General features: G+C 55.3%; 4 protein-coding genes across 4 annotated transcripts; 3 read left to right on the top strand and 1 right to left on the bottom strand.

The window, feature by feature from the left end:
• Positions 1-168: 168 nt before the first annotated feature.
• Positions 169-3409, bottom strand: MONBRDRAFT_12827 (uncharacterized protein; the record flags this gene model as incomplete). Its single annotated transcript, XM_001750682.1, has 7 exons — positions 169-679; positions 811-1220; positions 1341-1499; positions 1802-1924; positions 2005-2209; positions 2379-2523; positions 2719-3409. 7 exons carry the CDS (start codon positions 3407-3409, stop codon positions 169-171), a joined length of 2244 nt encoding a protein of 747 aa, XP_001750734.1.
• Positions 3410-3943: 534 nt separating this feature from the next.
• On the top strand, positions 3944-7019 carry MONBRDRAFT_34701 (uncharacterized protein; the record flags this gene model as incomplete). The annotated part of the gene is made up of 4 exons (XM_001750709.1): positions 3944-4153; positions 4289-4556; positions 5182-5441; positions 5607-7019. 4 exons carry the CDS (start codon positions 3944-3946, stop codon positions 6867-6869), a joined length of 2001 nt encoding a protein of 666 aa, XP_001750761.1. The 3' UTR covers positions 6870-7019.
• Positions 7020-7415: 396 nt separating this feature from the next.
• MONBRDRAFT_12825 (uncharacterized protein) lies at positions 7416-10451 on the top strand (the record flags this gene model as incomplete). Its single annotated transcript, XM_001750708.1, has 4 exons — positions 7416-7554; positions 7668-7837; positions 7891-8663; positions 9152-10451. 4 exons carry the CDS (start codon positions 7416-7418, stop codon positions 10449-10451), a joined length of 2382 nt encoding a protein of 793 aa, XP_001750760.1.
• Positions 10452-11278: 827 nt separating this feature from the next.
• Positions 11279-19871, top strand: MONBRDRAFT_30252 (uncharacterized protein; the record flags this gene model as incomplete). Its single annotated transcript, XM_001750707.1, has 21 exons — positions 11279-11332; positions 11655-11758; positions 11936-12061; positions 12161-12215; positions 12409-12502; positions 12584-12631; positions 12674-12744; positions 12851-12953; positions 13104-13382; positions 13455-14660; positions 14767-14926; positions 15089-15347; positions 15480-16472; positions 16578-16681; positions 16852-16970; positions 17000-17007; positions 17174-17287; positions 17434-18055; positions 18119-18948; positions 19373-19486; positions 19518-19871. The coding sequence occupies 21 exons, from the start codon at positions 11279-11281 to the stop codon at positions 19869-19871; spliced, it is 5817 nt and encodes a 1938-aa protein (XP_001750759.1).
• Positions 19872-21837: the final 1966 nt, after the last annotated feature.

Genomic DNA, 21837 nt, shown 5'->3' with positions numbered 1-21837 from the left:
CCCCCCCCCCCGTGCTCGGGGCCTGGTCAAGGACCGAGCACCGTTATCAAAATTGAGCTGCAATCACGAGTCACACTGAGAGGAGAAAACATGTGATCCGCGGCTGGCAACGTCACATCAAAAACAGGAGGTGGGCATATGCATCCAAAAAGTTGTCTCAGAAAGGCTTTACTTGCGTGTGCCGATGGTGTCGGCTACAAAGTCAAAAGCATCCTTCTTGGGCGCTGGCGCGGCCGTGCGACTCGGGTTGTTGTTGACAAAGCTGAAGGAAGCCCCATTGGCCATACCACCCGAGTTGGGTGCACCCATCATGCCCCCACCGTACATCATGGACATGCCATTGCCGTAACCCTGCTGCATGGGCTGTTGAGGTTGCTGAGCCATGTAGCCATAGCCCATGCCGGCTTGCTGTTGCATGCCCATGCCCATACCCATGTTGCCCATACCCATGCCCATGCCCATGCCCATGCCCATATTTTGCGGGGCTGTCGACTGCTGCGGGGCCATGAGCCCGCCCATGGGGTCCAACAAACTACCCGTGGCCGAACCTGCCTGCGGGACCACGGGCCCAGCAGAGCTGCCACCGAGAAGGTCGCCGAGCAGACTGTCTTGGTTTGCCGCACCCGCTGTACTCGTGGTGGTTGTGGAACCCATGCCCAAGGACATCAGATCGCCTTGCCTACACATGCGACATACATGCTTTCATGAGAACCAAGCCTGAACGCACAAAATGCAAGCAAAAGGGGGAACAGGCTTCAAAGAGCACCCAAATCAGGCTTGGGTGATGCACTGGTTTGGCAAGGCACGCACATGGAATTGGAGGTGGGGGTAGTGCTCGAAGGGACGGCATCACTGCCGCCGCCGCTGCTGCTGCCACCCAGGTTCATACCGCTAAACATGGAGCCGCCGCTGGCGGGGGCTGCGGCAGGTGTGGCCGTCGCAACATCGCCACCAAAACCCGCCAGCAGATCGCCGTCACTGCTAGACGCAGGCGCCACGGATGGCGCCGCCGACGAATTGCCGGCCAAATTCATGTTGGAAAACATGGAGCTCATGCCTCCGGTTGAAGTTGCAGGCGACGACTGTGCCCCCTGATCCGCCATGCCCATTCCAGCAAACATGCCACCACCTGTGGAAGAGGCAGTAGGAGCCGCAGCAGCCACCTCGGTGGCTGGAGTCGCACCACCCAAAAAGTCTGACAGTGGGTCAAATCCGCCTTCCTGACCGGCGGCAACCGGAGCAGGTGCACCCCCCTAAAATTATGCATCGACCCGCGACCACAAGACTCAGCAAGACCTGCAGTGTGCACGAAAGAAACTGCGCGTGATGGCAAGACCCACCAGGTCGAGATCCAAGAGGTCGGCCCCTCCGCCGACAGGGACTGCAGCATCAGAAACAGTGGCCGCAGGGGTGCTCCCGGCGGTGGCCGTGCCCTCGATTGCCTTGAGAAGCTTTTGCGATTTAGCTCGAATAGCGCGGCTCTCGTCTTGTTGCAGCTCCTGCAAGACGATGTAACATATGAAGACATTGCAAGGAGAAGAAATAAAAACAAGCGTGAATGGCTGAGCGTTCCAAGCCCTGGGCAGATACGACCCCAAACGTACCACCAATGTTGCACGCATGCACTCGAGGCACGAGCGAATGCCGACAATGCCCGAAGTGGAAAGTGCCAGCCCAACATGAAGAGCGCGCTGTGTTGTGAGGAGCCAGCAGAACCACCGATGGATTTAAGAGGGTGCCGGTTTCAAGGCAGCAACAAAAGGTGATGGGAGAAAGGACCAGCCGCTGCAGGCGCACGCACCTGAACGTGCTTGTCGTTGTCAGCACCATCGATGATTTCCAAAAGTTCCTCGGCCACACGATGACAATCAAGACTGTGGCAGCGCTGAACAAATTTGGCCAAGTCTTCGGCAGGGGGTTGTGACTGCGGGGCAAAGCGGGAATCGATGGCTGGGGTGAGACCAGTTTTACACTTGAACCAAAAAAGTGGGCGAGGGCACGTACACGAACACCGCCGGCCGCAGTAATCTCAGCCACCAAACGTTTTTCGTGGCCTGTATCACGGGTGATGGGCGAGTTGTTGGCGTTGGGACTGGTGCCAAGAATGGCAGTGCTGGAATTTCCAGTTGCTAGCAAACCCGACCGATGTTGCGGGGCATCGCTGGTGAAACCGCCGTCGGCGTTGCGGTTGAAGGAGGCCTCCATTTCGCTGACACGGTGTCATAGGGCATGGCATGTGGACAACGGGTGAGACCAAGGAAAGGGGAGGTAAGGCATGACAGCATGCCTGGACATTTGAAAAGAAGGTTCGAGACGACGGGGGCGGGGGATTCAACACGCGGCGGGAATGGAATGGGCGTTGGTCGGGTGATGATTACCTGTGAGCATTGTAAGCGGGCTGGTGATAACCTTGGCGCTTGGCAACGGTGGCACCACCGACCAGGGAGTCGGGAATGTTCTCAGCAATGTCATTGATTTTGGCCTTGATCTTGTTGACAAAGCCTGAAGGCTGCTGGCTGTTGCCTGTGCACAGGCAGGATGAACCATGCTATCAGCAGCCACTTGACGAGGCGAAGGCCGTGGACCTCAGAGTTTAATAGGCAGAAATCAAGCAGGCGGAAGGTGGGGGGAAGGGGGGGGGGGGGGGGGAGTCGGGGTTTCCCATGCCCCACATGCGGCCTTCGGCAGAGGCATTGTTGCCCAGACTTGTGGGCGTACTGGCGGGGGCGGAGCTGCCCCCAAACTTGGCGGCCATGGCGGCTTGACCGGAATGGCTTTGGCCGATGCTGGTTCCGGCACCATGGGAGGTATTGCCAAAGCCATCGCGGGCTACGGCTGAGGTGCGGGCCTCGGGCGGCCGGCGCTGGCCACCCTGAGCGCCATTGAAAAGTGCCTCCATCACGGCCTGTGCAAGCATCCGCGTGGGATGGAGGAAAAGGGTGAGGGGGGCGTGCCTGATGACGTTGGATGCAAGAGAACAGGCGGCTGACCTTGGCATTATCGCGAACAGCTTTGTTGAAGGTGTCTCCGTGCAAAGGGTCCACCGGCCCCTTGAAATCTGCGTCGCCCAGAACAGGGTATGGTAGGTATGAGGACAGGGTGTAGAATGGAAGAACGGGGTGGGGAGGCAGTGAGGAGGATGGTGATGGAGCGTACAAAGTTCGGCTTTAATGTCCTCATTGCGGTGTTGCAGGCTGCGGTAGAAGGATTCGTGGCCCTTTTCGACGAGGTGCTTGAGGACCTTGAGGACCTTGACCTTTGTGTGGACGCCCTTCTTTTTGAGTCGTGAGAGGAGATACTCTTGAAGATCATCGCAGATTTGCACCGATTCAAAGGTCAACCGGCAAATCTCGTCATACATGTAGCCGGGTGTCGGCTCGTTCTTGTCGCTGGTGGCCTTGTTCAGCATCCCCAGCTGCGGCGCGCACCATTGTTTCAACCGTGAGGAGCGGCAGGGGTATCATATCAAGAATGGCGTATTTCAAGATGGGAGTGGGTGCTGCCTTTGGATGGGGGCAAGTGGTTCACAAGAGAGGGAAGAGGGAAGAGGGAAGAGGAAAGAGGAAAGAGGAGGACGGGCAAGCACGAGGAGGTGGCCTGGGGCTACAAGGTGGCACCTACATGCGAACGAAGGGACATGGTACGGCGGATTGTATCCATCACGACGGTTCAGCACGCCCCTGCCCGGCGCGAGTGCACAGTGAGAGAAAAGCGTGCGTGAGCCCACATCCAGACCAGCAAAAGTGGCGCGAGAAGGCGCGCGATCCGACACGCATCCACCCCCAACAGGTAGCTGCCAGCTCAACACACTGACGCTCCCGATCTTGCTCACGCCTGGAGCTTCAGACCGCGCCCGCGCCCTCAAACACCTGCACGCTTGTTCCCACCCTTGCTCACGCTCTCCAACCCCCATTCTCCCTCCCTGCTCTATCTCTCCTTGTTGATGATCCTCTGTACAAGCCACACAGCCCCCCTGCCAGGGTTATTTTTCCGCGCCGGCGCTGCCGTTCCGACCGTCCGCTCGTTTGCGCGCGCTCTCTCTCTCTCTCTCTCTCTCTCTCTCTCTCTCTCTCTCTCTCTCTCTCTCTCTCTCTCTCTCTCTCTCTCTCTCTTACCTCTGGGTTGTCGGCAGCACCATTCGTCAACAACTGCTGTTATAAACACATTCTCGGCATTTTTGCTGACATCGGCCCCCCCAGAAACCCCGCCACGTTGGCTATTTTTAGGACGTCCTAGTATCCTGGAAACGAAGCTTTAAACTCTCAAGCGCTCACTCGACTCTCTCAAGCTCTCTCAAAACTCTCTCCTCTACAAGCTCTCTCTCTCTCTCTCAAGCTCTCTCAAGCTCTCTCAAGCTCTCTCAAGCTCTCTCTCTCAAGCTCTCTCTCTCAAGCTCTCTCTCTCAAGCTCTCTCTCAAGCTCTCTCAAGCTCTCTCTCTCAAGCTCTCTCTCTCAAGCTCTCTCTTTCAAGCTCTCTCTCTCAAGCTCTCTCTCTCTCTCTCTCTCTCTCTCTCTTGACAAAGTCTACCAGGCCATCTCTCTTGTGCTTGAAAGACGTGTACGCCCCGATCTCCTGCTGCCTGTGATCCCTGACGCCTCCCCTCTCCTCCTCCTCCTCCTCCTTCTCCTCCCCATCCTCCTTCTTCCCTCTCCCTCCTCTCTCCTCCTCCTCCTCCTTCTCCTCCCCATCCTCCTTCTTCCCTCTCCCTCCCCTCTCCCTCTCTCTCCCCTCTTCCTCCTTCTCCTCTCCTCCTCTTTCCCGGTCTTGCCTTGTTGGCATGGCTGGTACTCGACCTTGTGCTGGGTCCGGCCGGCCTCGACAGGTGCCAGGGCACTGCCCTGTTGTCATATCATAATTTGTTCTCGACCTCCTCCTGGTTGTGCTCTGGCCTTGTACGGGTCCTTGTGTGCCTGTACCCCGTCCATGAACTGCCCCGATACCGCTTGTGTGTGGATGCCCTGTGCATCTTCTTTCTCGATATAGCTGTACAGCTCTTCTTGTGTGCGAATACTTGCTCCGGCTGCCCGTGCTCGTGGCCGCCTTCAGCGACTCGCTCCTGTCGTTGCTCTGCGCTTGGCTTGAGCAAATCACCGCCACCTTGATCGATGGATTGGCAATCTGATGCCCCCCCCCCACCACGTGTTTGGGCTCACGCTTCACTGGCGCGTTGCTTGAATTAGGCTCGGCAAACATGGGTGCCCAATGCAGCTCGGCTCGCAATGCGGATGTCAGGGGTGAGGATCCTCAAGATGACGCCACGCCCACTACCATAGCTCAGGTCACAAACACCAAACTCGGCGCAAAGGAGCGGGATGCTGCAGCCAAAGGCTCGGCCGCTGCAAAACTGGCTCGAGCAAACAAGCAAGCTGTCGTGCCCTTGCCCGCATCCGAGGAAGCTCGCGTAGCACAATGCAACGCCTTTTGGAAAGCGCTCACCAAGGTCTGTCCACCACCCAATGCCCCGCTTCTGCCTCGCCGCTGCCTCCACGGCCAGATAGCGCTGCTGAATAGGACAACCCACATGTAGACCTTGCGCTTACATCCCCCACTCTCATTCCTTGCTCCCATTCCCTGCGCCCTCCTCCTCTCTCTCCCTCTGCTGTAGAATCAAAAAAGCGAGACGGATTCCTTTTTTGCCGCGCCCAAGCCCGATCCGAAACAATACCCGCTGGAAAAATACACCATGTTGCAACGCTACTATGATGGCCTAGTCCGGTTGCGGGACGACATTCTCGTCGCCAAATTCCCGCTCCTGGCCCTGACAACAGATACCTTTATGGGCCTGGACAAGCTTTCTGCTTATGAGGAGATGCAAGACCAGCTCATTAACATCAGCGACATGACGCCCGAGGACCGCAAAAAACACTACCTCATCTTCCTCTCCCACCAATGGACCGGAGGCACGCACCCAGATGTGGACGGCTCGCAGCTCGCCATCATGAAGCGGGCTGTCCAGGCCTCTTGCGAGCAGCGAAAAAAACGCGTCAAGCAGCGGAAGGTGCTGATTTGGGTGGATTATTGCTGCTTTCCACAGGCCGACACCAGTGAGGCACGAGCCGAACAGCAAAAGGCCATTGACAGTCTGTGCGCATACGTGCGGCAAGCGGACGACTTTGTGGCCGTGACGCCAGACGTGGAAGATCATTTCGAGGCGCGCCGGGCTGCTACGGGGCAGACGCGGCTGTCGCGTGATACCTACCTGCAGCGCGGATGGTGCACGGTGGAATGCCTGGCCCGCGCCTGCGTGGGCCAGCATGCCAATTGCACGCAGACGGGCGACGATTTTGAAGTGGTGGGCGGCGGCATGGTCGAGGCCTCGGGCAACAGCGTCTACGGGTTTGAATTTGGGGACGTGACATCCAAACTGTTCCCCACGGAAAAGGACTTTACCTGTTGCTTTCTAGAACACCCCAATGGCATGGCATGCGACAAGAGCCGCATGGCCAACCTTCTTCTCGGCTGCTATGCCCTGGCCGTCACATCCCAGATTGCGCAGGGTGGCTTGGAAAACTTGGTGACGGCAAGCACGACATCTAATATTTCACACTTTCTCATGTCGCCGTACATCAAGGACCCACTGATCGGCATTGGCTTTGCTGGTCAATTGCACTCTAACCTACACCGTCTGCTACCAGAACAATGGTGTGCTTCATCCCTCGCGACGTTGAAGTCCATGTGCGGCCCGCCTTTGAGCCTGAGTAACCATTCATGGAGCATGCAATCCAATGTGGCATCGGATTTCATGGCCCTGCTGCTGGCTGCAAGTCGATGTGGCCTCTTGCTGCGCGACCCCGAGCAGCGACGGCCCTTTGATCCGTTTGGCAAGATTGAAGACTTTGACTCGGACTCGGACGAAAAACCTTGGTAACAATGTCATATTGAGCATGAGAGTTGCACACGTGGAGAAGATAAAATGATTGTAAACCAGCTGGGCGAGGCCTGGGAGGCAGGCGTGACACCTGATCATCAACAGGCTGGTCAACAGGGTGCAGGCGATGCTTCAAATTCGATCCAACCCAGAAGTTGTGCTTTAATTTTTTTTCTTCGCCCACCTACTCACCTGCACAGTTGTTCTTCTCCCATTATCAGCCCCAAGGTTCTCTTCAAAAATCATAGCAAGGGCATCAAAGGAGTCACACAGACTGCGGTGCACAACTGTCGAGCCAAATGGAGCACGCTACGTTCTGTCACATTGAGTCGAGGCGCTTGGCGTGGGCAGGGGGGGGGGCATGCTAACCATGCCCAGCACACCCTCGTCTCCTTTCAAACGTGCTCTGGCACACTCTGCTATGGAGCAGAAGAAGTTTTACCTTGAAAAGTGTGAGAAAAAGTCACAGTGTCGGACTCACACGTCAATTTCATTTTCACATCGGATGTCAATTTGGACTGCGCTCGTCAAGAGAAAAACGACGCCATGGTGAGGCTCTGGGTGATGGTGGTGGTCAGTGGCCTGGTGGCCTGGGCCATGGCGGCCGATGTCCGCAAGCCGACAATTGCTGCACATGCAGATGGGACGTTCTCGATCAATGCCAGCAATCAAGTGGCCATCAATGGTGCGAATATCGTCGTCAACGGCGTGGATGTGCAGCCGTGCTACAGGCGGTGGTCGCTAGTTTGAAGCCACAGCGCATCATGCATCCTCTCGAGAGTCACAAGATCTCCATAGACGTCAAGGGCGCGCTCTCGGTGTATGCGGCCGACCTAGACAACGATGGTCATGTCGACGTCCTCAGCGCCAGTGGTGTTGACGACAAGATTGCATGGTACCGAAACAATGGCAATGGCACCTTTTCTGCACAGATTAACATCAGCACAAACGCCGATGAAGCGCGCGAGGTATATGCAGCGGACCTGGACAATGATGGCGACCTCGACGTCCTGAGTGCCAGCTCCAAAGACGACAAGATTGCGTGGTACCGCAACAATGGCGCGGCACCTTCTCCACTCAAATCATCATCACCACAAACGCCGATGTGGCGCGATCCGTGTACGCGGCTGATCTAGATAATGACGGTGACATCGACATCTTGAGTGCCAGCCTGGGGGACGACAAGGTTGCATGGTACCGCAACAATGGCGATGGCACCTTTTCTTCACAGATTATCATCACCTCAGACGCCAAGGGCGCTTTCTCCGTGCATGCGGCGGACCTTGACAACGACGGTCATGTCGATGTTCTCAGCGCCAGTGTCCACGACGACAAGATTGCGTGGTATCGCAACAATGGCAACGGCGCGTTTTCTGCACAAAACATCATAAGTACGGATGCGAAAGGTGCGCGCTCGGTGTTTGCGGCAGACCTGGACAACGATGGTCATCTGGACGTTCTCAGTGCCAGCGCAGATGATGACAAAATTGCATGGTACCGCAACCAGGGCAATAGCACCTTTTCCACGCAGATCATCATGACCACAGACGCCGACTGGGTGCATTCGGTGTATGCGGCGGACCTGGACAACGATGGCGACCTCGACGTGCTTAGTGCCAGCTACCGCGACGACAAGATTGCGTGGTATTGCAACAACGGCGACGGGACTTTCTCTATGCAGATTGGCATCACCACGGGAGCCAATGGGGCCCACTCGGTATATGCAGCAGATTTGGACAACGACGGCCATATGGACGTCCTCAGCGCCAGTGAAGCAGATGATAAGATTGCATGGTACCGCAATCAGATGGGGCAAATCCTATCAAACTTGTAACCTGCTCGGATCAACGTCAGTTACGCACCAGATTTGTCAAATTGGATCAATATTTCATTATACTTGCCGGCCAGCATGGATAGACTCAGAATGCGGGGTTGGAATTGGCCAAAACCCTTGTCTCCGACTTTAAAAATTCCCCCCACGGCGCACGGCAAACAGCTCACACCAGGTCAAGTTTGTCCGATTGGCGACAACCACAACTACAACGAGCAAGTCGCCACGCCTCTTTCCTCCCAGCTCTATTCCGTTGAGGGTTGGAAGTGTTAGGGTTTTGATCCAGCGGTGACTGGAGACTGGAGCGGGGGGGGACATGAAGGAGACAAGCGCCGCAGCCGATGCCTGGGGTCCAACAACCATAGCGACTTGCCATAGCAAAACAAAAAAAGTTCACAACAGCAGTTCCACTTTTCGTTTCGTACCCAAAGTTTTTTACTTTTTTTTTCAGTACTCTCGATGCAAACCGAGACATCATGATACAGACGGAGTCGTTTTGGGTGTGGGTGAGCAGTGCCCTGGTGATCTGGATCGTGGCTGCCAGTGAGGATGAGCCGACGATTACCACTGATGCAGATGGCACGCTGTTCATCAATTCGACCAATCACGTGGTTATCAACGGTGTGGATGTGTTGGCCGTGTTAACGTCGATGGCCGTGGACTTGAACCCGCGGCGTGTGATGGCACCATTGGAGGCGCATGTTCTCTCCACGAACGCCAATGGCGCGATGTCGGTGTATGCGGTCGACCTAGACAATGATGGCGCCCTCGACGTCCTCAGCGTTAGCCGCCACAACGACAGAGTTGAATGGCACCGCAACAATGGCGATGGCACCTTTTCTGCACAGATTGACATCAGCACGGAAGTGGATGAAGCACGCTCGGTGTATGCAGCGGACCTGGACAAGGACGGTTATGCTGATGTCCTGAGCGCCAGTTCCAACGACAATAAGATTGCGTGGTACCGCAACAATGGCGACGGCACCTTTTCCACTCAAATCATCATCACCACGAACGCCGATGCTGTGCGTTCGGTGTACGCGGCCGATCTAGATGATGACGGTGACATCGACGTCTTGAGTGCCAGCCCCGATGACAACAAGATTGCGTGGTACCGTAACAATGGTGTTGGCAACTTTTCCAACCAAATCATCATCTCTGGAAGAGCTGATGGTGCGCGCTCGGTGTACGCAGCGGACCTTGACAACGACGGCCACGTCGACGTCCTGAGCGCCAACTATCGTGACAACGAGATTACTTGGTACCGCAACGATGGCAATGGTACCTTTTCCACCCAAAGTAACATCACCACAAATGCCGTTGGTGCGACCTCGGTACATGCGGCGGACCTCGACAATGACGGCAACCTTGACGTACTCAGCGCCAGTTACGATGACGACAAGATTGCGTGGTACCGCAACAATGGCATTGGCACCTTTTCATCTCAGATTGTCATTACCACAGAGGCTGCTGGAGCCTACTCGGTGTTTGCAGCGGACCTGGACAAGGACGGCGATCTCGACGTCTTGAGCGCCAGCAGCAGTGACAACAAGATTGCCTGGTATTGCAACAAGGGTGACGGTACCTTTTCCACACAGATTGTCATCGCCACGGATGATGATGGTGCGATCGCGGTGCATGCGGCAGACTTGGACAACGACGGCCATATTGACGTCCTCGGCGCCAGCCACTACGGCGACAAGATTGTGTGGTACCGCAATCAGATGGGGCAAGCACTGCTAAACCTGTAGTCTCTTTTGACCGATGCCAGCGGCCCACTTGGTCGCCGCACCAATCGACATAGAAAAAAATCTCTTCGTATCCCGATTGATGCTTGAGGCACACTGCACTGCATGGCAGGAGCGACCACACTTTGCGGCGTCCCGGTCTCTGGCTTCAAAAGACACCCATGCCTGGTGCGTAGGCAAAGCCAGGTGCACAATCGTAGCACGTGAATGTCTGCCAAAATAGCAACAAACTTCATACCATTCGACGCGCAATGAAAAGTTGAGTGCACGCAGCATCAACCGAGTATTTGATCTGAATAGTACTCTGCGAAAAATTCGATTTCCCGGATGCCATTCCACAGAACATGAAACAGTTCAGTCAATTTGTTTTTGCAGGAATTTCAATTTTCACAGAAACATTACAGGTGAACTGTAGGAAAAAAAAAAAATATGATCCAGTTTTACCACATGTAAAAGAATCTTTAGTAAACCTTTACACACCGAACCGTCACGATCTCATTTTTTTAATTCTGCGACGAATGCAAAAAAAAAAAGGGAATCCGATCGATCAGTGAGCAATTTCCAGATCTGGACGCCGACGCCGCCTGTGATTCGTCTTCCTTGGCGTCAGCTTACACGACGATCAGTGTGCGTGGGACTGCAGCCGTACCCACAACTGCAAACAAGGCTTGCGCTCCAGTGCTGATTGTGAAAACGCACCGAGAAAGGGGCGTTGGCCTCTGTTCGTGCCGCGTTGATTTGGGGGCGGCGTGCGGTGACGATCACGACGGCGATCATGGCGGCTTCAAGGAGACTGGGCCCGATCGTAGGCGAGGCGGCAGTGCTGGGGCATGGGCCTTGCTTGGCCATGTTACTTTTTGTCTCGTTGCTTGGGGCTGCACAAGGTACGGCGTTGTGCTAAAGGCGACACGGCACGACTTCAAGCACTTAGCCTCATCCGCTTTGGACAGGGCAAATCCAATGGATTCCGTTGCAGCTGGAAGAGGGGTTTGTTGCCCGAGAAGGCTACATGCAGCCCGAGTACGCCCTCGACGGTGATCGCGTGTATCTACGTGGTGATATCGAGGTGAACACCCTTCTTGGTGCTTTCATCGCCATGCGCCCCACCTCTGCCCTGACGGCCAGCTGCGCACGCTTGGTCCCTTGGCTGATTAGCCCGTGCCCATGCTTGCATGTCATGCCAAACTCTGCTGCATCGTCGCATAGATCGTCGATGCGACCAAAACCGTCATCACCATTCTGGCCGACCATGCTCCTGAAGCTGCGCTGGCCTTCACCGCTCCGACTTCTGATACCATTTATTCCCATCGGTCCGTATTCCACCAAAGGCGTGCGAGCATGCGGGGGGAAGGAAGAAGAGGGGTAAACTTGAAGAAATAGTGGGGAAAAAGTTGTTGATGGCGCCTTTGAATGCAAACATGCCAAGCCACAACAACTAATCTTCGCAAGCACCACAAACACTCACCTTCACCCTGAATGGATGGTAGTGTGGATGTTCGCGTAAGCGGACAAGTGGCCATCACGGCTCAAGTCCCAGGATCGACCTACTTCTCGCTCAATCGCATCATCTATTCGGTAGCGCCTCAAAATGGCGGAGATAGTGTCAATGGCATGTGAGTTTCGCACAATGTTGCCAGAAAAACGCAGTTGCCAACACCAAGCCATGAGCACCGTGCTGATGACTCGGCGATGGGGGCCTGATGTATCACTAGGTTCCAGACAATGTCCATGGCCACAGGCGCATCATTCATTGGCAACGGGTGGACGGTGCGTTGACCGATGCCCAACCACGGCCGTGCACTTTCCTTTCTATTCTTTTTTTTTCTTTTTTTTTTTTTTTTTTTTTTTTTTTTTGTGTGTGTGTGTCCCTGTGTGCGCAGTAAGGACGGTGGTGCAGCTGACTCACGACCAAATATTTGTGCCAAAATGGGTGGTCAAACTGGTTGTTGAATGCTTGCAGATACCGCAATGCCGCTTGTCAACGGCTAACGTCGTCGAGTGCCGAGGCCGCGTTCGCCGCAGCTCTCTTGGCACCTTGTTCACCTTGCCGGCAGGTCAGAAAAAAACAATGGTACTCTCCGTCGTATTGCCATTGACCCCGTTGGCGATGACTGCCCATCGCTGTTACTGTTTAGAAATGAGGCCCGCCATGGATCTGTCCTTTCCGGCCGCATCCCACCCTGGTGAGTCATACGAAACTTGTCGCATCGACGTGTATCCGTCAGGCGATGTTATAAAGAAGTCCCAGACCGGCACTCTCTCAGGCGATGCCAGTCTGGATGGTATCCGTTTTGCGGTAGGCTATGGCTTGCATGTCCTTTCTCAGAGGCTTATCGCCGACCATCCATCTGTTCATGGATGCTCACCTGGGATATTTTGGCACGGCCCGGTGTGGTCACCAGCTGGCTCGAACGGGTCTAACGCTGGGTCCCAACTACGTGAATGAAGACGGAACATGGTCCACGGTGGCTCTGACCCTGGATCGGTTTGGTGTTTTGGTCTCTGGTGAGCTCCATGTCTTCGACGCGTTTTTGCATGGCTGCCGTCTGTTGGATACAGTCGTATCGGGCCATGCAAAACCTTGTTGTTGTTGGGTTCGGTGTCGACCACCAGATCGTGCCTGGAACTGATGAGATGTTACTTGTGGGACTGCAGGTTTGGCAAGGCGATCCAGTGGCAATGTCGTCGGCGGGGAAACCATTGCCATTCTACCCGAGGGCTACCGCCCCTCCCGCCGAACCCTCAGTCAGGGCATTGCACACACCAGCGGCCATGCCCGCACCTACATCATCAATACCGACGGTGTGTGTGTGTGTGTGTGTGTGTGTGTGTGTGTGTGTGTGTGTGTGTGTGTGTGTGTGTGTGTGTGTGTGTGTGTGTGTGTGTGTGTGTGTGTGTGTGTGTGTGTGTGTGTGTGTGTGTGTGTGTGTGTGTGTGTGTGTGTGCCCGCTCTTCCTATTCGACACATTGGCTGACATCATTGGGCTGTTTCTGTCAATCCAATAGGCAGTATTGTGGCCTCCTCTTCAGCAGCCAGCAGTATCCACGCAGAATTGGACGGCATCTATGTCTCACTTGAAAACCCCATTGCCGCTGGATCCATGTCCCTTCCAACGTCCGCGGCCTGGACAGCTGCCGCGGATGGTGGTGCCAGTCCACGCCTATACGTGATCCCGATCACGGTGGGAGGCGTTTCTGTCTCGCGCATTCGGTTGGAAGGTAGTCTGACGATGGTTGATGGAGCCTCGGCGGCAGAAGGGCCAGACGTGGCCTACATTCCTTCGGGTTATCGGCCTCCTCTTCAAGTCGCTTATATGGCAGCTGGTAACTCGGGCTCTGGTCCAGATTACAATCGCATCGATATTTGGCTCGAGGGCCATGTGCATTTTAATGGGGTCGCCACGGCCACGACGTCGGCTAGCTTGGACAGCATGGAGTTTTCTGCAAGCAACGATGGATGGACCAACGTATCAACTTATGCCCATGGATTTGCCGCGTATGGTAGTCACAACTGGGAGTACCCCAGCTACCTGGTGGCGGATGATGGCTGGATTTACTTGCGCGGCTTGGCTCAATGCTTGACAGGACTCATCACAGCCGACATGCTAATCATGACGCTGCCTTCCAATGCTCGACCGACCAAGGTGATGACGTTTGCCACCATCTCACACGACAACAAAGTGGCAATCCAGCTGGAGATCCAGCCGTCGGGGGCTGTTTACAGCCGCAGCAACTCGTCTAATGTGTATGTGTCGCTGGATGGAGCGTTTTTCCAAAACGGCGCCAATGTCGAGTGGCACTCGCTCTTGGATACGCTGCCTGCCAGCTTGCGCGAAGTGTTTGTGGTGGCTGACACAACCACGTACCACGAGCCAGCCTACGGGCTGCGTGGGGACACGGTGGTGCTGCGTGGTCGTGTGCGTCGGGCAACGACGGTGGACTCGGACAAGGCGGCCATCCTGGGGTATTTGCCAAGCAACATGCGACCGGAAAGCACGATGAGCTTTGCAGTATCGTCCATATCGGGAGCGCGCATGCACCAAATCCTAGTGCTGACGACCGGGCAGGTAGTGTTGGATACGGAGAATGCAGACCCACTGATCAGCTTGGAGGGGATTGCGTTTCAGCGTTTGGTTGGGGATGAAATCTTTGGCAACTGGCGCATGGGCGTTGTGAGCAACAACAACCTGGCCTTGCTGGCCACGAATACGGGTACGTTGGTGCGGAGGGGGGCGGGGGACGAATTTGGTGGATGGATCGGCATGTCAACAATGGTCTGATGATTTGTTGTGTGTTGATTCTGTACTGGCTATTTCAGCGGCCGGCGTGTTTACCGAGGATCGCGTGCGGGTGGTGACAATCAACAACGACGGCGCTGCTGGTAGCGAGTGGTCTCATGTGACGCCCATGACAAGTGGGGTGCGCCAGCTGGGCAACTGGCGAATTGGGCCGCACGACGCAGACCACTTTGTGATTTCGTAAGTGAATGGACGCTGGTGTTTGATGGATGGTGAGGCAGCGGGGTGATGGCCGAGCAGGCAAAGGGTTTGGCGAAAAAGAAAAGGACGTCGCGACTACTGGCGCGATCAGTTGAAGATTGAATGTCAAGTCGTTGTAACGACGGGTGTCTGGGCTGGTAGGCACACTTCCACCAACAATGGGACAGGATCACCTGCCATGCTGTGGCGAAGCGATGGAATTCTGTTTGTCAACCGCGCGGGCAATTCAGACGGGCTTGTAACCCCACTGAATGGGACCTCGAACTGCTATCAAGCCGGAGACTGGGTGATGGGCCCGCATCCTGATAACGGCAACATCTTTGTGATTAACCGCCTGGGATCCCTGCGAGTTTCAATGGCCATTTACAGCAACGGTGCGGTGTATACAGCCAGCTTGGAGGTACGAGGATGCTTGGCGTTGGAACCAGGAGGGGACATGGGCCCCTAGGTCTGAGAGACAAGCGTGCGCATTTCGAGGCAGGACTTGACGGTTTCACTCCGGTTGTTGTTATTATTATTGTGGGTCAACTAGTTGGTGAATGCAAGCTATCTGGCATCCATCAAGCACGACATTGATGCAGGGCCGACCTATTTCGGAACGTACGACGGGACCTACGATACCCTGGAGCTAGGCAGTTGGACGCTGGGAACGCGCAATGCGTACAGCTTTATCATGAATCCAAAGGGCGCCGTGCGCCCAGCGGCCGTTGTGACCAGCGATTACCGCTTCATTACGGGGGCCTATGCCAATGCCGCGGCCAGCGGAGATTTGTGCCACACGGCGGCCAGTGCGTCGGTTCTGCGACTCGGGGACTTTTTCTTTGGTCCAAAGAGCGATACATACTTTGTGATCAACCAAGTCGGCGCATCGGTTCCGCAGCTTGTGATTTCATCGGGCGGCACGTTCTATCTGAGTGGTGGAGATTCCACCTCGCCAGCACCAGCGGATTGGTCGTTGACGACATCGGATGCGGATGTGATTCGGATCGGGGATTGGTTGGTGGGACAGAAGAGAGCCAATCACTTTGTCATCAATCGTATTGGAGCATCATTGCCTCAGTTTCTGCTGCGCCATGACGGTCACATCTGGATTGGCAGCAACGTGATGCCACCGCCGACGACGTTGATGTTGGTACCGGAGTACTGTGTCACATCTGATGAGCAGACGCTGGCATCGCTGTCTCTGGACAGCGAATGGCTGGTGGGTGTCAAGTCTGAGCGATTTGTTGTGAGCTATGCGCATGCCACGTACCCAAACCTGGTGCTGTCGGACAGCGAGGTGTTATGGAATAGCTGGGTGGCAGAGGCGTTGCCGGCATATGGACTGGCCACCGCGGACAGCGGCGTGATTGCGGTTGGCGAGTGGCTGGTGGGTGTCAAGGATGGGGCGTTTGTGATCAACACAAAGACGCAAGCCGAGTTTTGGCCTCAGTTTGTGGCGTTGCGTGATATGACACTGCGGTTTGCGGGGGCCTCGTCACAAGCGACGGCCTCGTATAGTTTGGACGGCACAGCGACGAACAAGGTATGGAGTGTGTTGTGTGAGATGGATATATGGGCTGAGTGGGGCTGAGTGGGGCTGTGTGGGCTCCAACGATGATGCGCGTTGCTTATGCTGGGTGGGTACTAGATTGTCATTGGTGACTGGCTCATTGCCAGTGATAGCGCATCGACGCTGGTCATTTTGCCGGCGGATGCCAAGGCTCGGGGAATTGGACCCACACTTATGATCCGGTACGACCGAGAGGCAGGCTTGATGAATTTGGCGTTGGCTTGCGGCAGGGGTGAAATGGTTGAACTGCAAGGAGAGAAGGGTGGCTTCTGCTGCATCAATGGCACTTACGAATGGTGAGCTCATGAATGGTATGCTCATGTGGTTTGTGGAGGGGAATGAATCGAAACAGGTCGGATGGAGTCGTGTCTCGTGCAAGCACGTACTCGTGGGCCAACCAGCAGTTTGCCTGCAGCCTGGTACCTGAGTGTGATGGGGAGGCGTACTACTCGTACGACAACGCGGGTGACCGTACGTGCACAGATTGGACCGTTTGTCAGCTGGGCGAGTACGTTTCGACGGCCGGCACAAGCACCTCTGACCGAGCTTGCTCTGCGGTACGTGGCACGGGTGCAAGGGTGCTATCAGGATGGCCGGTTTGATTGGTTGCTTGAGTGGGTGGTGATGGGTAGCGTTTGAAGTGGGACCTAACGGTGTGTGTGCTCGAATTGTAGTGTGGGGCGGGTCTTTTTGCTGACGAGTTGAACATGGAGGCGTGCTCGGCCTATTCCACTTGTACGGCAGCCGTGACGTATGAGGTGACGGCGCCTAGTTCAACCAACGATCGGGTACGCCCTATTGGTGCACGCGTTTTGCGTGTGTGTGTGTTTGTGTGTGGAGACTGATTGATGGTGGGGGAGGGGAAAATTAACGGGCCGGCGGCAGCAGGAAGCTGACGAAAAGATGATGCCCTGTTGCGATGGTATGAGGATAGGAATGTACGAGCTGCTCCGTGTGCCCGAGTGGCCACTATGTGACAGAAGCATGCACGGTGATCGAGGACACGACGTGCAGTGGGTGCGACGCGTGTGATCCAACCGGAGTCATTCCGGAAACGCTTCAGACCAGTTGCACTTTAACGAGCAACACGGTGTGCCAGGCATGCACTGTGTGCGGTACTGGCCAATATCGGTTTGCGGCCTGTACAGCCACGACACAGACGGATTGCCGCGCAGTGAGTGCGTGCACTGACCAGCAGTATGAGGTGGCAGCGCCGACGGCAACGACAGATCGCCAATGCCAAGACTTGCGTACATGCAATGCTGCCAGTGGTGATGAGCCGACGATTACCACCGATGCAGATGGCACGCTGTTTATTACTTCGAGCAACCGTGTGGTGGTCAATGGGGTGGATGTGCTGGCCGTGTTAGCGACATTGGTTGTTGATTGGCAGCCGCAGCTCGTTGTGCAGCCGCTTGAGACACACGTTCTCTCCATGGACGCCGAGGATGCACGCTCGGTGTATGCGGCAGACCTGGACAACGACGGCCGCGCTGACGTCCTCAGCGCCAGCGTGTCTGACAGCAAAGTGGCATGGTATCACAACAACGGCGATGGTACGTTTTCGGCACAGCGGGTCATTGCCACAAAGGCCAATGGCTCGTCCTCGGTGCATGCAGCGGATCTGGATAATGATGGTGATCTTGACGTCTTGAGTGCCAGCTACTACGACGACGAGATTGTGTGGCACCCGAACAATGGGGACGGCACGTTTTCCACGCCAATCGCCATCACCTCGGCAGCCACCTCTGCGCGCTCCGTGTTTACGGCAGACCTGGACAACGACCGCGACCTCGACGTTCTGAGTGCCAGCAGCGGCGACGATAAGATTGCGTGGTATTCCAACAACGGCGACGGCACCTTTTCCTCTCAAAAAGTTGTGACCACAAATGCCAGTGGGGCTTTTTCGGTGTATGCGGCGGATCTGGACAACGACGGGCACCTCGACATACTCAGCGCCAGCTACAATGACGACAAGATTGCCTGGTACCGCAACAATGGCAATGGCACCTTTTCCGCGCAAGTCGTCGTCACCACAGACGCCGATCGTGCCTTCTCGGTCTATGCGGCCGACCTCGACAACGACGGGGACCTGGACATACTCAGTGCCAGCCATGATGACGACAAGATTGCGTGGTACCGCAACCAAGGCAAAGGCGTCTTTTCCTCCCAGCTTGTCATTACCACAGAGGCCGACGGCGCCTTTTCAGTGTATGCGGTAGACCTGGATAACGATGGCCATGTGGATGTTCTCAGCGCCAGTGCCGTCGACGACAAGATTGCGTGGTACCGCAACAACGGCGACGGCATCTTCTCTTCCCAAGTCGTCATTACCACAGATGCCGACTATGCGTACTCGGTGTATGCGGCTGACCTGGACAACGACGGGAATTTCGACGTCTTGAGCGCCAGCGCATTGGACAACAAGATTGCCTGGTACCGCAATCAGGTGGGGGAACTCTTATCCCGCATGTAGTGGTATTATGAATCAAGGCTAGCTAATCGATCACCTGGTCCCTGAGGCCAATTGACCATTTTATGTTAATCAACTTTTGCCGCCTGGCGCGACACATTGCGCGCTCCATAGCACTGCGCCTTGACATGCGTCTCACTGCGCCACAGTGCCATCTTCAAGCAACCACCAGAGGGGCAGACAGACAAGCGAATGCCTTTGCAAGGGTTCAGAAGGCGAATGTTTGAAAGGGGGTCGGCAGGTGGGGGGGTTGTGGCAGATGAGATGGTCGAGGCGTCAGGGTCTTTCCAGCCAACTTCCATTGTTGTACCAAGAATGGTTGATGTATCATGATCGCGTCCGCCCCACAGGACCGTCGCGCAGCTGCGTGTCAAAGATGCACGCTCGTCTCTCCCCATAGCAAGCAAAGTCGCGTGATCTCTTTTCTTTTAAGAAAAAAACTTACATCATGTCTCTCTCTCAAGCTCTCAAGCTCTCAAGCTCTCTCAAGCTCTCTCTCTCTCTCTCTCTCTGTGTCTTTGCTCTTTAGTTCTCTCTTCTCAAAGCAATTCATTTCTCTCTCTCGCTTTCTCTCTCTCTCTCTCTTCTCTCTCTCTCTCTCTCTCTCTCAAGCTCTCTCTCTCTCAAGCTCTCAAGCTCTCTCTCTCAAGCTCTCTCTCTCTCTCAAGCTCTCAAGCTCTCAAGCTCTCAAGCTCTCTCTCTCTCTCTCTCTCTCTCTCTCTCTCTCTCTCTCTCTCTCTCTCTCTCTCTCTCTCTCTCTCTCTCTCTCTCTCTCTCTCTCTCTCTCTCTCTCTCTCTCAAGCTCTCTCTCTCAAGCTCTCTCTCAAGCTCTCTCTCTCTCAAGCTCTCTCTCAAGCTCTCTCTCAAGCTCTCTCTCAAGCTCTCTCTCTCCTACTTGAAGATTCTCCGAGTTGGCTGACCACCACACCCAAGAGGGACTGGGTCATCAAGGCAGCCATGGTGGGGGCATGGGGGGGCATAAGATGCGCAACGTGCACACACGCGCGCGAGAGCAGCTGTACACCACCTGACCCTGTGCCACCACCACCACCACCACCTGACTTGGCAAACGCCACCATTCCCTCTCTTCCTGGGAAGGATCCATAGCAAGGTCGTGCAGTGACTCGTCACAACCTGATGATTTGCAATCGCCCACACACACACATACAACACGGTCAAGTCGACGCCAGATCCATGTAAGCACATGTGCAAAAGACGTGACAAGGGCGCGCTTACACCCGCTCACGACCACTACATGTACCACCACCACTGCCGTCGTCGCCGTCGTGTCGGTGACCGCCGCCCTTTTAAACAAACGGAAAAAAAACAAACACATGACATGCCCATATCACCCCACACACACACACGTGTGTCCGTTCCTTAGACATACGCAGACTGCACAGATGGTGTGATTATTCTGCGGTACACACACACACACACACGCTTGAATTGACCAGCTGGCATATGAGCCGGGCTGGTGTGCGGGGCTTTCTCGTGGCGGTACACGGCTGCCAAGGCACGCACGGCAGCGCGCACTTTAAAAATCACATGATACGCGCTGCCGTTTCGTTGATGAGTCTTCCGCAGAACTTCGAGTAGAGATTCGACAAAACCGTCACGCCTCTTCCAGAGATATAACTGAAGCATCAACGTATCCCAGAGAAAAGTATCAAACCTTGTATTCATACAAGCTGTTATCAAAGGCTAAACCAGAGATTATTCCGAATTCCCTCTGAAATCCAGAGAAACAGACCATGGTCGGGTAAACATCAGAGAAGGGAAGGAACCGTTTTCAGCACACATGTAGCGTCATCCCACGCGTGGACACATGCAACACACCCTCACGCGCTTGCATCCCGTCACCCACGAGCTCGACTCGATCCTCTGAACGCGCAATCCCAATTCCACCCATTCTCTGAACACCAAGTGAATTCAAAGGTATTCAACCTGATGCAGCTCCGTTATCTCAACGGCTCTCTGACCCTGACCCCTGACCGCGTCACGGTCTCTCCCTCTCTCTCGTTTCAAAGTCACATGTCAGTCGTTTTGGCATCATGCCCCCCATCACGCCCTCGTTCATGCGCACTCTCTGAAACTAAAGGAAAACCAAAGGTGTTCAACAGATGTTCTTGACCCGTTCACTCCCTCTCTCTGCCAACTGTCCCCCTACTTGTCTGCTGGGGCACAATCTCTGACACGTCGCTCCAAGGGCTTCCTCTCTCTGCTGAGCATGATGACATGATACGTTTCTCTGACATTTATCTATCCCCGCTCCCAATCTCTGCTTTTGCATACACTTGCACCCGTAAACCCATCACGCTGGAATACATCTCTCTACCTCAGACGTCAACACCTCCCGCTCTCTCTGAAAAGGTGCTTCCCAACCCGCTCCCTCTCTCTCTCATTCTCTCTCACGCGCGCACTCTCTCACTTTTTCCTGTCGCCGGCGCCGACGACGAGGTGTGCGCGCCCTCCCCCTCCGCGCCCTCTCCTCCCCGTCTCCGCCTCACCTGCATTCATTCTTTCCATCACATCACCCCGTCTCCATCAACTTACTCACCCGCCTCCCCCTATCTTGCTTTTTTTATCTATAGAATCTGTCGGCATTCAAACACACACACACACACACACACGAGGGCGTCAAAAAAAAAAAATGGCACCCAACGTGCAAATGGCAGCCACGAACCGTGGCGCTGCCGCGACGGCGAATGCAGCAGCTACCAATGATGAGAGCAGCACGCCGACGGTTGGTACCGGTCAACTCAAGACGTGGGATGATGACCACGAGGGTATCCGATCGCGCGGGGCCGTCATTCGCGTTCACCCCAACGGCTTGAAGAGGGCAAGGTCATCCGCCCGGCGCCC

The sequence above is a fragment of the Monosiga brevicollis genome, genomic scaffold (assembly GCF_000002865.3).
Source record: "Monosiga brevicollis MX1 MONBRscaffold_46 genomic scaffold, whole genome shotgun sequence".
In the NCBI taxonomy this organism is placed as follows: domain Eukaryota; class Choanoflagellata; order Craspedida; family Salpingoecidae; genus Monosiga; species Monosiga brevicollis.
Note: the sequence above shows the minus strand (reverse complement) of the source record. Positions and strands in the feature narration are given on the sequence as shown.